At 41.6% G+C, this 13,799-nt stretch overlaps 2 protein-coding genes across 4 annotated transcripts; both read left to right on the top strand.

Annotated features, from left to right (window-relative positions):
- Positions 1-1,071: 1,071 nt before the first annotated feature.
- LOC119745937 lies at positions 1,072-5,856 on the top strand. 3 transcript variants are annotated; one of them, XM_038222641.1, is made up of 3 exons: positions 1,072-1,213; positions 2,315-4,414; positions 5,478-5,856. In XM_038222641.1, the coding sequence occupies exons 2-3, from the start codon at positions 2,330-2,332 to the stop codon at positions 5,514-5,516; spliced, it is 2,124 nt and encodes a 707-aa protein (XP_038078569.1). In that variant the 5' UTR covers positions 1,072-1,213; positions 2,315-2,329; the 3' UTR covers positions 5,517-5,856. The 3 variants fall into 3 exon arrangements, with proteins under 3 accessions (XP_038078569.1, XP_038078568.1, XP_038078571.1); XM_038222640.1 differs by having other exon boundaries at positions 1,072-1,209; positions 2,324-4,414; positions 5,478-5,855; XM_038222643.1 differs by having other exon boundaries at positions 1,074-1,189; positions 2,324-4,414.
- Positions 5,857-8,258: 2,402 nt separating this feature from the next.
- LOC119745666 lies at positions 8,259-13,492 on the top strand (the record flags this gene model as incomplete). The annotated part of the gene is made up of 3 exons (XM_038222191.1): positions 8,259-8,838; positions 9,388-11,420; positions 12,398-13,492. Coding segments are annotated over 3 exons (2,625 nt in total), but the record flags the coding sequence as incomplete, so codon positions are not given.
- Positions 13,493-13,799: the final 307 nt, after the last annotated feature.

Here is a 13,799-nt window from a genome sequence, read left to right as displayed (position 1 = left end):
TGGATACACTGCAGTGATGTAGCCAGGAATTTTTCAGTGTGGGGGGGGGGGGCTGGAACATTTCATGGGGGGCGTAATGTAGATCAATGATAATTTTTTTAGGGTCTAAAACAATTAGTTTCACTGGATAGTACAATTATAATTCGTTTTTACATCATAGGCCTACTAGCTCTCCTACCTTTTCAATTTTTGACCTTATGGCTTTGCTTTTCCATTTCATTTGCTCACAATTTTTCTTTAGATCGATCGCATAATTTTCGAGAAACGCAATTGTCCATTTTAATTTTTTTTTAGTATTTGACCAAATACCCCCCCCCCCAACAAAACGAAGTTAGCCGCCTGAAAATGAGAAACAGAAACAGAGCCTCTTCGCCCAAACATATCTTTTGCATTTCTATGGAGTTTGTCTTCAAAACTGAGTAAAAATGGATCGAAAATCGAAATGTTCACAAAATGATATTTCACTTTTCAGAAAATCTAATCATGTCGACATTCACAGTCTAGTACGCTGAGGCGCCCTCTATCATCGACTGACAACCACGGTGACCGTTTTAGCCGATTTTCGGCTAACTTTGACAGAATTTTTGTTAAAAAACGAGTTTGACAGAAAATTTGACAGAATGGATTTTTTTTGGCAGATTTCTGGCAGAATTCTGCAAAAATGGTTATTTGACAGAAAAACAGCAAATTTGAACAAAGAAGTGTACCTTTATCTAAAAAAATTCAATCCTTTCAAACAAAGCCTTGCATAATGGGACAGGTTGGCTGGTCTAGGTTCTGAGGTTCACTGGGAAACGGACTTCGTCGTGGCCGGATCCACGTTTTGCCCAAAATTTTCCAATACTTTCACAACATCTTTATGTGACTAGATTGTTTATTATGTAATTTTGAATGTTAATTAAGGCAATACTACCAATCTGCATGTGATTTTACGTGTTTATAGTGTAGTTCGAGTAGTTCTTGGGAATTTTGGCAGATTTTGGATAAATCTGACCATGGAGTGTTTTATAGCTCCATGTTCTGACAGATTTTTGATGTGCATTTAGCAGAATTTGGCTCTGACCTTACGGTCACCCTGCTGACAACTTACTGGTAGAGGGCGCCCCTCATCGCTACAATCGTTGGAAAACAATCGTTTTTCGCTGCGTGTCTAACAATTTCGGCAACATTTCTGCTTAATTGGAAAATTGTATGTGCTCTTAAAGAGAGGTTTGTTGTCCCCTTTCGTGTCATTACATTGTTTACTTAGTTTAACTAAGAATGTAATTTTCATCACAGTTGCCAGCACTCAGCAGTGTGTGATTCGTTTTCACGACACCAGTTAAATGTGGATGAACACTAGCTGGAGTTACCCAGCCCCGAGTTTTATCATGGCTCCATGGTTTTATCATTGGGTTGTCATCTAGGGCTGGAGCGAGTTTTTCTCGTAACTTGTAGTATAGGCAAAAATTTTTGGAAAATGTTCAATTTTGTCCCCGTTACACACTAATTGGTTGCGGTTCCAGTACCAAAGCTGTGATGCGAGTGGTAAACCTTATAGTTATGCATGAAACAGTCATCGGGTGTTACGCTTCCGCGTGACGTCATGCGCCAACAGCCAGCGCAGCCGGCAAAAACGAGTAGTTGACAGCGATCGCTCTCTGTGCCTGTTAATCGACCGCCATTCATTGTACACAATTTTTTTTGTGCACAAACCAATTGCGGTCCTGGCCATGCCAGCAAGGTTGTCAGGTTAGCGGTTATTCCTCCTGTTTTCACTGCAATTGTAGGCTGAATCTTCATCGTGGATCGTTTTTTACTTCAAGGACCTGTGTAATGGTTATTCCAGGCAAGATTGGGGTGAGTTGCAGTTGCAATTAGTGTGTAACGGGGACAAAATTGAACATTTTCCAAACATTTTTGCCTATACTACAAGTTACGAGAAAAACTCGCTCCAGCCCTAGATGACAACCCAATGATAAAACTCAGGGCTGGGTAACTCCAGCTAGATGAACACGAACGTGAAGACTTGCATAAATTATCACATGACATAAAGTAGTGTATCGTCAAACCCCATAATTACGCGATCCTATTTCTACGCACTCGCCTTTAATTTGTATTGCCAATTGGCAACACGCCCGTTGCAAAGCAAGCGTTACCTTGCGCAGATGCAGATTTATGGAGTTTCGAGGATAGGCCTAGCCTGTGAATGATGTACTTGACTTCTTCTTGTTTTATGTTGGGCGCATTCAGTCGATGTGCACCATCGGTCGATCCCGCTGCCACCAGGCAACACCTTTCTTTCTAATTCACAACAGTTGTCGTTTTGTGGGTTTTTTTTCAGACAACGATGGCAAGGAAGGCGTGTAAACCACAAAATGGTACACACAGCAGTGCATCAAGAACTAGGACACATCAGAAGCCTCAACCTCAACGGGGGAGAGTTGTGAAGAAGCGACAAACCACAACAAAGAAGATATCTACCAGGCTTGCTCCAGAGCAAATAAAGAGGATGAAACGAGAGGCCAGTCAACATATAAAGATCAAGATAACTAAAGACAGTTTTCTTGATGATGCTAAGCAGAAGAAAAAGAAGAAGAAGAAGTGTAAAGCGGTCCGCAGCGTGGACTACAAACGGGTTGGTCTTGACCATCCAACCTCGTCCCCAGCCATTGCCAAGATGTCAGAAAATGACAGGATAAAGGGTGCAATGAATGACTTAACTTCTGGGAGGTTCCGATTTGTCTCCAAGGCTGCTGCCTACTGGCAGGTGCATGCTGCTAAGCTTTACCGTCGCCACAGTGGGGAAGTGCCGCTGGTTGCGAGACGGGGGCCCAAGAGTGCCTTGACTGAGCAGGATGAAGAAGCTCTAGTTGACTGGGTCGTGACGATGGGAAAGAAAGGTTTCCCTGTGGCACCTAGCATGGTCTGTGATGCAGTAAAGGTGTTTTTCAAGAAAGAGGGCAATCCTTTCATCAACGATAGGCCATCCCATACATGGTATCACAAGTTTGTACGGCGACATCCCAAGCTGCAAGAAGGTCTCAAGATGTCTCGAATGACGGCCATTTGCAGGGCAGAAGATACCAAAATTATGATAGATGAGTGGTTTAGAGAACTCAACCAGTATCTTACAGACTTGGGAGTTGCGGACAAGCCTGCACAGATCTGGTGCTTTGGCCAGACAGGGTTTGAGATGAACAAGAGGACCCAGAGAATGGTCTTGACATTTTTCCGGCCGAGAGAGAGAGCGGCAACATCTCCCATTGACTTGGATGATTATGACCAGAGGCGGGAGGTCGATATTTGTGTCTGCGCCAATGCAGCGGGCAACCTGCTACCTCCATTCATCATTTGTAAGGGTCTAAAGCATGCACCTAAAGACAGCAGTTTCCTTGAGGATGCTCCAAGAGGATCTGGGATGCTTCTACTTGAGGGATACTCGGGGGCTGAGGACAGCTTCGGGTACTGGATCAAGAACCATTTGGTCCCTAACTTGGGGGAAGAGCGGCCAGTGGTTTTGTTAGTTGAATTGAATGAGAGCGAGATCAGTTATGGTGCCTATACTGCAGCCTCAAGGCACGGCATACACTTGTTCCGTGTCCCACCTCAAGCCTCAGCGCTCCTCCTGCCGCTCAATATCGGTGATGAGGGGGCTTTCAAGTCTAGCTGGCTGATGAAGTGGGTGAAGAGCAACAGGCATGTCCCTGTGAACTTCAAGAATGTGGGCGGTGTGATCAGCGAGGCATGGCTCTATGCAGAGAATCCTGAGGCCATCCGGACATGCTTCATACAGTCAGGTGTGTATCCGCTCGATCGTGAGATGGTCGATGATGAGCATCTTCCCAGAGGAGATTACCGCATCCTTGATGCGGTCAATCAGCCAGATGATGAGGTAGCTGTAGATGGTAGCGATGGAGATGATGGTACGGATGAGGATGCTGACCATACTGACTCGCTAACCCAAGAACTCTTCGAGGAACGCATCCCCGAAAGCAAACAACCCATCGCTGCGTTGCTGCTGTTCCAAAAGCTGGATGACACCTTGGAAAAATCCACGCAAGAGACGTACCGTACTTGTGTCGAGAGCGGCCTGGATCTCCAAGAGGATCCTCTCTTTGCCATCTGGAAGAAGCTGTACACAGAAGCCTTCAGGAATGACCCTAACGTTCCTCTTACATCAGTGGAGGAAGTCGTCGTGATCACGACCGAGAAGCAGGAATCTAAGGATTTTGTCTTCGTCAGAGGTCTGGGTCAAGAAGACAGTCAGCACACCGTCTGCCCTGTCTGCAAGGAGCAGTATGGAGACGATGAGGAGGAATGGATTGGCTGTGATGGAGATTGCCAGATGTGGTATCACGTTCACTGTCTACCCCCTGAGCTTGTCACACCAGCCATGCTTGAAGATAAGGAGATGTTCTGCCCTCAATGTAGTGTAAGTCCTTAAAGGGAATATACAACATTTGCAAACATCGAAAAATAAAACTACCAAATTTTTACGAAATACCTTACTAGGATGTTGGTAAATGACAGTCTCAAGCATCTTGTAAAATTATGGCACCTGGTGTGAAGTCATTTTCAAGAAAATGGTATTTTTGTAAATATTTCCAACGGTGGTCGGCCGACCAGCGTTGGAAAAACCTAACTATTTTTCAACTACTGCTCCAAGTTTACTATTTGTTCAGTTCAAATTTTGTTTGCTATTGGTTACATGTTCATGAACGGGTGCAGGCCAGCTAGACTGGTTCCCTTGCCTTACAATTTTCCATCATCTATAAATTGATCCATTTTATCTTTTGTGGAGTCAGGGAACCAGACTTATTGAAACGTTTTGTTTTTCTTGGTTTTTCCAGCATTTTCGAACACAAAACTTAAAAAAATGTCAGTGTAACAATATTTGATCTATTATACTAACCTCTCAAAATAGTTCATTTCTGAAAATTACAGCAAAAGCCAATGATGTACATTCCCTTTAAGTATTTTCCATAGAGCAGTTTGTGGACTGTTCCAGATTGGGTCGTTAACCCCGCCCACTTCGGAAATGGGAAACAAACATGTCATCCCAATGCCACTCTGCGTGCTCCAACCCCTTGCCATTTCATTTTAAAATTCAGCCGTGTCAGACGCTTAGTTGAACAATCCATGTTGTGATTGGACGATTTATTGGATTTTCTCGTAAGATTTGTTGTACACAAATTTAGTGTCATTGAAGGTTTTGGTTACTCACATTGATCCAGTTGTTTGAACAAAACTTCGCTGTGCACATTCAACAGAGAACCATTATTCTCTTCGTTTTTAAGTTCAAGTAAAACTACTTTCACACGTCCAAGAAGAAAATCCATGAGTTTCTTACTTTGAAGTTATACATTTAGTGAGACCATCTCCAAAAGAAGTGGAGACTTTTGTGGCCAACACATTCCAAAAGCAATTTACATTTTTAAATTTGGGGAAAATTGTACTCCTAAAATTTGGTTACTTTTTTAAAAACTCTTCTACAGAAATCAAGAAAGGCTCAAGAGGAATTGGTTCAGCAGTGAGTGCCACCTACATTCCTTTCATCTGTGGACCATTTCCAGCTACACACAGCAGGCCTGTCTCTCATGGTTGTCAAGGCTACAGGTGCTTCTATTTACATCAAAATGTGACATTTCTACGCCTTTATTACACATCCAAGCAGACTCAGAGCTTCGTCTTGATTTATGTACCCCATGTTTGGAGGAGTTGGGGAAGAGAGTTTTCTTAAAGTGAATGATATTAGACAATAGGCCATCAGCCTCGGTCCAAAATTTTGGCCACCGGTATCAAATGAGGGGAATAATCGTCATAGCAATTTTTGGCAAGGTATACACCCCCAGGGTTGGAAAATATGTGATAGCATTGCAGCGGTGGCAGCTTTTTGGGTGTTATCACCCTTTTTTTTCAAATTGTCCATCAAAATGCTTGTTACCACTCTAGGGGCGGTATACCTTGCGCATGCGCACTATAATCATTTATGCCCTGATTTGATACTGACCAAACCCCCAGGCTGATGGCCTACAAGAATTTCATTAGTTCCAAAATGTTAAAATATTTCCACGTACTGTTAAAATTTGCAGTACTTTAAAAAATGATGGTGTGAATCGGAACTGGTACCCGAGTACCCGACTGCCTTTGTCAGGAACTGGTTCCAGATTATGGGATCGGGTACCCGTACCCAACTTTACAATTACTGAGTAACTTTTTCAACAATGAAAAAGAAAGGTTTTGAATGCCATTTGTGCAGAATTTTCAAAATGAAAACCAGGGTGCATGTGCATGGGAAACCAAATCAGGTATCACATTTATGTGCATTTTCACGCGCAGCAGATGACGCTCGAAAAAGTTGCAGTTTACACCGTAAAGCTTTAAAACCCTTCAGACAACTAATATGAATTTCCATATTCATGAGCAAAACTGTGAATGTCATTCCGGGTAGAAACCTCAATGTTCCAGCTATTTCAGCACAAACAGTTGCTAGAATTTTGGTTATTTTGCCGTCGTAAAATTTTTTTTTCTATGGTGATTGATTGTTTTGTCAGTATGTGGCAGTAAGCCAATGAGCAACTCTTTCTCACAAATGTTTTCAATGAGCAAATTTTAAGTTCACAATTTGAACAGAAAACCCCTTAACTGAATAATGTCTTCCTGAAATGACATCACTGCCACTGCCACATGGCAAATTTCAAATGTTCAAAGACATGCATTTTTTAATGAAATTAACCAAAAAGGGATGTCGAGTACTTTTCATACATTTAAGACAAGTAAAAAGTTGCACAAAATGTGTGTCTAAGAAAAACTCATCTCATGGCCCCTTTTAAGTCATTCATAAAATTGAGAGCAAATAATACAAGAATCCCCTAAAAAGCTCAGTGTATTCTGTATTTGATTGTAAAAATCTAGATGTGTTTTTAAAAGCAATTTCATTAACTTTGATGTATCACTGGGCTTGAGCGGGTAAGAAATTAACTTGATCAGGCATGAAATTTTTCAGACTTTTGTCTGAAACCAGACTTTTGAATCTGAGAGAAAGACATTCGTATAGAAAGAAATGCATCTTCAGACCTTTCAATTTTCAGACTTTTTAAAATTAAATTGACGATCTCATCCCTTGATTCATGCTTGAATAATTTTTTCTAAATGGGGCGTTTTCTTGGAACTTACAAACCTTTCTGTTGTGAATGTTGAAGTAAAAAAAAAAAGTCAACACTATATTATATAATTTCAAATTAAAAAAACGATGAGATGATTAGATGAGATGATTGGACGAGTTTCGAATCAGCTGAAGACAACTGTTTTTTACTGTTCAAATTATTAGATGAAAATGTGTTCAGATATGGCCTGTGATATGGCCTCACAATTGATGACGTTTGACTTCAGTTGACTTTTTCAACATATACATGTATGTACATTGCCTCAAGAAATAACTACGGAAAGATTTCCATATAAGAAGTTCACTCAACACCCTGTGTACAAACCCTATGAGAGTGGACTGAAAAATTCTAAGTGTTTTCTAAGAAAATGCTTGTATTTTTTCTCTGCTTGAAATTGACTTTGATGACATGAAATTGCTATCTGGGGGCTTGTTAGTCAATACAGAGGAAAATTAGTGAACTTCTTATATGGAAATCTTTCCAATAACTACTACCTGTGTGAATACTTGGAATGTAAAGAGGGTTTATGAAAATAAAACACCATTTTTTTTATTAGTAAAAAAAACAATATTTGGTTGGTTTAATGAACTGCTGATGTCAATTCCATTAGATTTTTGTATGATTCCCTGGGTTTTTTTTTTATCCCTGCTGATGAATGCTTTAAAAAATATCTATAAAAAGAGAAAGAATGAGGGAGTAAAAAAATTAACAATACATGTACTTTCCATTTCAGTATCAATACAGTGTATATTCATTCCTTTTAGCATGATCTTTGGCCTTCTCTGAAAACTCTTTGATTAACAGGCATTAAGTTTAATTGGGGGTGGTGTTGGAATAGATCTCACAAACTAAATTCATAGCCTGTTCCCCATATAACGCCAGAAAAACATGCCTGTAAATGCATAAACGAAACCTCTCGGTGCAGTTAAAAAAAGGTGACTTTAAACTGATGAACAAAGGCTACCGCAAAGAAGATTTCTTAATGTGTATTCTTATCACATTGCTTTAGAAATTACGAATCAAAGAAGACAATCTCTTTATTGTTTGTGTTTTGCCTGACATTAATATATAAACATCTTAAGAGGGCACTCTTCTTTATAACTTGTGGAAATTACACACTTTCCGTCTAATGGTGGCGCACTTCGTGAGAAACGGAGACGATGTATTTGGTCTGGTTCCCTGACCAACACATACAGTATTCAGGCCTTGCACAACAATAATAAACAACGGCTGAGACAAGGTATCAATCGCCGGTGTGTGGAGCTACGGAGCTACGCTACGCGTATACTAGGCAATACAAACGCAATCCAAATCGGCTGTCTACATGTTTACGTCGGAGTTTTTAACTTCAAACATCACACAGTCAGGTTATTTATACAATCGCTCACCGCAGTCATGTCTGAAGAGACAGAATCTACTGAGCCTGAGGTTGTTTTCCAAGTCGAGGGGCAAGAAGAAGTCATTTCCGAAGTGCTTGAATTCGAATTCGTTGAACATCATGAACAAGTTCAAGTTGAGCATGTGGACATGGTGGAAGAGCATGGCAATGAACAAGAAGATGAAAACATGGAACTGGAAGGTGTCAGTTCAGCAAGCGAATATGTTGAGGAAGATGGCGACAGAGTTGACATTACATCCAAGCACGGGCAACATGACAGGGAACCAGAAAGATATATCATCAACACTGTGGGTAAGGACCACTGCACTTTTTACTGCAGTCATATTTTTGGGGTAAAATGTACTGATAACTAAGGCACACGACACGTACATGTACATTATATAAAACTTAATTTTCTTGAGATTAAAGCAAATTAAACTCAACAAACAAAATCATGAGCATTTAATATCTTATGTTAGTTTTTTATTATTAAAATAGAAATAAAAATGAGACTGTGATTCTATCTATCATGTCTATTATATCTGACAAACATTTCATTATAAATTAAGAAAAATTATGAGAAATGGAATACACGTACTTGGTAACTACAGAAATTCAAACCACAAAGTTATGAAGATACAGGGCTAAAAATACAACTGGCATCATTTTATTTTCTGCAGCAAGAGTCGGAGTAATATTTAAATATTATATAGTATTATATTTCTTCACTTAACAAAAACTCATTGAACAGTGAAAAAGTAAAACCAATTGTGAAGCACTGTGCAGTATGAGAGCTCAAACTTTGCACAAAGTGACATTTATGAATAATTTTTATGAATGACATTGAATTATTTTTTCCAGACATTGAAACAACATCTGACTCAAGTCCACATTCCAGTTCAGCAGAGACAGACCACGAGCCAGAGCAGCCAACCAAGAACTTGAGATCAGATCGGCTAAAAAAGGACAAGGAATCTAAGACTAAGAAAAAGCACATCAAAGCTGGCCGGATCACAAAGAGAACAAGGAGAGAAAAGACAAGGACTGCGTCCCCAAAGGCCAAGAAACACGTTGGTAGAAGGACAAGACAATCTCGGCAAGCTCAGCTTAAGAAGGAGAAAATCAAGATGGCAAACCAGTACCTAAGAAAAGGCCTGGACAATCCTACATCCGCACCTGAAGTAGCCGACATCCCTGAACTAGAAAGGCTCAAGCGTGGTCTTGAGGATTTAACATCTGGCAAGTACAAGACTGTATCTGCAGCAGCTGCTTACTGGAGGGTCCATGCCGGGAAGCTGTACCGACGCTACAGAGGGGATATTCCTTGTGATTCCAGGCATGGACCAGCCCCAGTCTTGACTGGAGCAGAGGAGGAGGACTTGGCTACTTGGATCCTTACCATGTCCCAAAGAGGTTTCCAAGTATCTGCTGCTCTGGTGAGGGATGCCGTACAGAGCTTCTTCAAGAGGGACAACAGCCCTTTCATCAACGGCAGACCGTCCTATCGCTGGTATTACAGCTTCCTTCAGCGCAATGACAAGCTCAAACACTTGAAACCTTCAAACCTAACTTTGTTATGTGATTCAAATCCTACTAAGGCAGTCATAAGTGAATGGTTTCAAGAACTAACGTCCTTTCTCTTGAAATTGGGCATTGCAGAGAAACCTGGCCAAATTTACAACTATGCCGAAACGGGATTTGAAATGAACAAGAACACTGATCGCATTGTTGTGTTCTCACAAGCAGCCCGAGGAAAATCAAAGCCCACCTGCCTTAAGAGGGGTGTGATTGTTGGTATGTGTGCCAGTGCTGATGGGCGAATTCTTCCTCCGTTCATCATATACAGGGGCCAGAAGATGCCACAGCATTGGGATCCTCTTGATGGTGCTCCTAAAGGATCCGGAACATTCTTCCTTGAGAAGGACGGGGAGAAGCAAGAAGCATTCAGCCACTGGATGGAGCATCACTTCTTGAAGAATATTGGGAGGAAGCGCCCTGTTGTTCTTTTGCTGAGTAGCCACCAGAGTGAGATATCCTATAAGACTTATGTTACCGCTCGCCAAAATCATGTCTATCTGTTTAGGATCCCACTGAAGGCTGCTTCTCTTCTGCAGCCCATAGATGTTGGAGGAGAGGCAGGAGAGGGACCCTTTAGGTCTGCCTGGATCATGAAATGGGTGACGGAAAACCGGAGTGTTCCTGTCAACTTTCATAACGTGGCCCAGGTCATCAACTCTGCATGGCATGAAGCCGAAAACTCAGAAGCTATCCGCACATGCTTCATCCAGTCAGGAATTCACCCCCTGGACCGAGAGATGATCGACGACGACCACCTACCTGAAGGAGACCTGGATTTCTTAAACAAGGATGCCCCACAGTTTGAGGAATCTCTACCTCTGCATGCCTCTCAAAATGTGCATCCCACTTCTGACACCAATGCAAATGATTATCCCACAGCTGATGCTGATCCCAATGTTGCAGAAGTTGTCTTCCATAAGCTCGACAGGAAGCTTGATAAAACCACCAGAGAGACATACAGAACATGCATCAAGAGTGGGTTAGACCTTGAGGAGACGCCTCTCTTTTCTGTGTGGAAGAGACTCTATTTGGAAGCCTTTCACAGTAACTCTCAGTCATCTCCAAGGACAAGGAAAGCAAAGAGGTCCACAGGGTCCAGCAAGAGGCAATCCCCTAGAGGCAAAAGGACCAGCAAGCATGGCAAGGATGACGTCTTTTGCCCGGTCTGTGATGAAAGGTTCGGAGATGATGGTGGAGAGGATTGGATTGGGTGTGATGGCCGGTGTCAATCCTGGTACCACGTCAACTGCCTTCCCCCAGAGGTCGTGACCCCAGCCCTGCTCGAAGACAAGGAAATGGTCTGCCCAGACTGTTCAGTGAGTGTGCAAAACTGCAAATTATTATTCATTAGAAATGTCATCTTTGAACATTCATGTACTTGGTTTATTCCTATCAATAGCAAATGCGAGTCCTAAATGCTCTTATGCTTGTGCTTTTCTTAAACGCTCAGATGCTTGTGCTATTGTATAAATTTGTGTATGGGATGTATAGGCTGTGGCAGCTAGCACATGGCCAAACAAGAAAATTAAAGGTTGATGCTTTCAGTTCTTCACTTTGTTGGCATTTCTCCTACATGCTGCTGTGTGGGGAAAAATTAAGAATCACTTATGAAACTTTTGCAACATAGCAAGTGAAAACCAATAATACATGTACTTGCTTTCATGTAAGGGGAAGTATGGTCTATCGGTTAGGGTTCGTGACTCATGATCAGAGGGTCAGGGGTTCGAATCCAACTGCTGGCCATACGTTGTGTCCTTGGGAAAGCCACATCATCCCCACTTGCCTCTCTCCACCCAGAAGTGTAAATGGATACCGGTGTAGCATGAATTTAGGTTTTATGAAATACGAACTCATTGGTGGTATTGCGCAATCTCATGCATAGATAATTAGGAGAGGGACCGGTCACGTGAGAGGGTTTAACCAATAAAAGGGAAAAAGAGTCCGATTTTCATACGAGTCCAATTTTCATATGACACCGGCATTAGCTTGGGAGTAACCTGCGATGGACTGGCATCCCATCCAGGGGGAATAGAAATATTCTCAGTCGTTTCATGCCAAGGGAACTGGAGATAAATGCCGGCCTGATGGGCCATATTGGCTCGGGACAGACTTTACTTTTTCACGTTAACTGAATAATCATCATGTGCTCTTTCCTTTTCTTCATCTCTCTCCTGTTCATAGTTTATGCCCCTCCCACCTCTCACTCTCCCCTTAGGGGGGTCCCCCAACCCCTACAGATTATCGATGTTTACAACAGTGTCCTTATTAAGTTCTTTCCCTGTTTTCTTGACAGAGCTCAAGGTAAATGTACGACAAAAATGCCTGTACCTCTGCAACGTCAGCATATCTACATATCTTCAAATGCTTCTCATGTGCTTCTGGCGTTAGAGTTCATCATGACTGACCGTTGACGATGTAATCTTGTACTCTGGACAATGCAGACCATGCCATTAGGACAATTTGACCTGTTGTAATGAAGAGCTTTTGTTGTGACCGGAACCTTTCTGGGTACATTTTACATTTCCGTTAAACAAGTATTCTGGAATAAAATCAGCAGGAACTGTCAACTTCTTTTACCAGTAAAATGTCCATATATCGCAGAATGTGAAACTTTGTTATGTAGCATATAAAAACTTTATTGCCCTTTCGAAAGTATTTGACTACTGAACATGTGAAAAATGTCTTTGAGACATCTTTGGTGATGTAGTCACATTTTTGTCCAGAAACACAAGTAGTTTCCACTAAAATGTTCACCTTTTTCTTTGAGAATCAGAGGTTCATGACCCATAATTTTTACTTTTTTCAGTATCAGTTTTGGCATTCCGAAAACAAAAGTCTTTGGCTACAGCTTTCTAGTTGACTTCTGTTGATTGTTTTTAAATTTCTGTAATTATTCTTCTCAAAGGGCCTTGTAGATCAGCCAGTGGCGTATCTAGCTGAAATGGCGCTATAATATATATTATCTTCAAGCAAACTTGAATCCTCGATCCTGATTGGTCGATTCATGGCAACAAGCCGTGCTACATATAACCATACCGCACGGCCACGGTCCATACCGCACTCCGCGTATTGCGCTATTCTAAGCCTACGTGACGCGATTAGTGCTGCACAATTCACTGTGAATTCAAAAGTTGCGCGTAGGTTACACAGCATGCATGTACTTTACTGTGCGTCAAGTTTGCGTGAAGATAAATCCGTTACCACGCTCGTACTCGTGGATCACGGAAAATGTAGTGCGCCTGTGTCCCACATACCACTTGGCCTGTGGGACACAGAGGCACTACATTATTCTGTGTTCCACTCGCGCTCGCAAGATAACTAATTGTATATGCATAATAATGATCAGTTTTAAAGCACTCACATTTGGAAGATGAGTACCAGCCCCCCCCCCCCTTTTTGATTTTACGGAGGGCAAGTGTCCAGAGTAAAAAAAACATGTCTATTTGCCATGGCCCCCCCCCCCCCGACATCAAAAGCTGAATACGCTGCTGAAATCAGCCTGAAAATCTTCATAATGTAAAACAATTTCCCTGCAATTTCAACCTACAAAATAAACACACTGTCTGTTGTGTGTCATTATTCGAGGTTGGATTGATTTTAATAAAAATAATGAAACATTGAATTTTTCTCATTTGGATTGTTATAATTTCATACACTTATGTTAGAATCTCCCCTTGCTCAGCCTACCATTTTTA

The sequence above is a fragment of the Patiria miniata genome, unplaced genomic scaffold, assembly GCF_015706575.1.
Source record: "Patiria miniata isolate m_02_andy unplaced genomic scaffold, ASM1570657v1 HiC_scaffold_7, whole genome shotgun sequence".
NCBI lineage: Eukaryota > Metazoa > Echinodermata > Asteroidea > Valvatida > Asterinidae > Patiria > Patiria miniata.
This window is presented reverse-complemented; position numbering and strand designations above follow the sequence as displayed.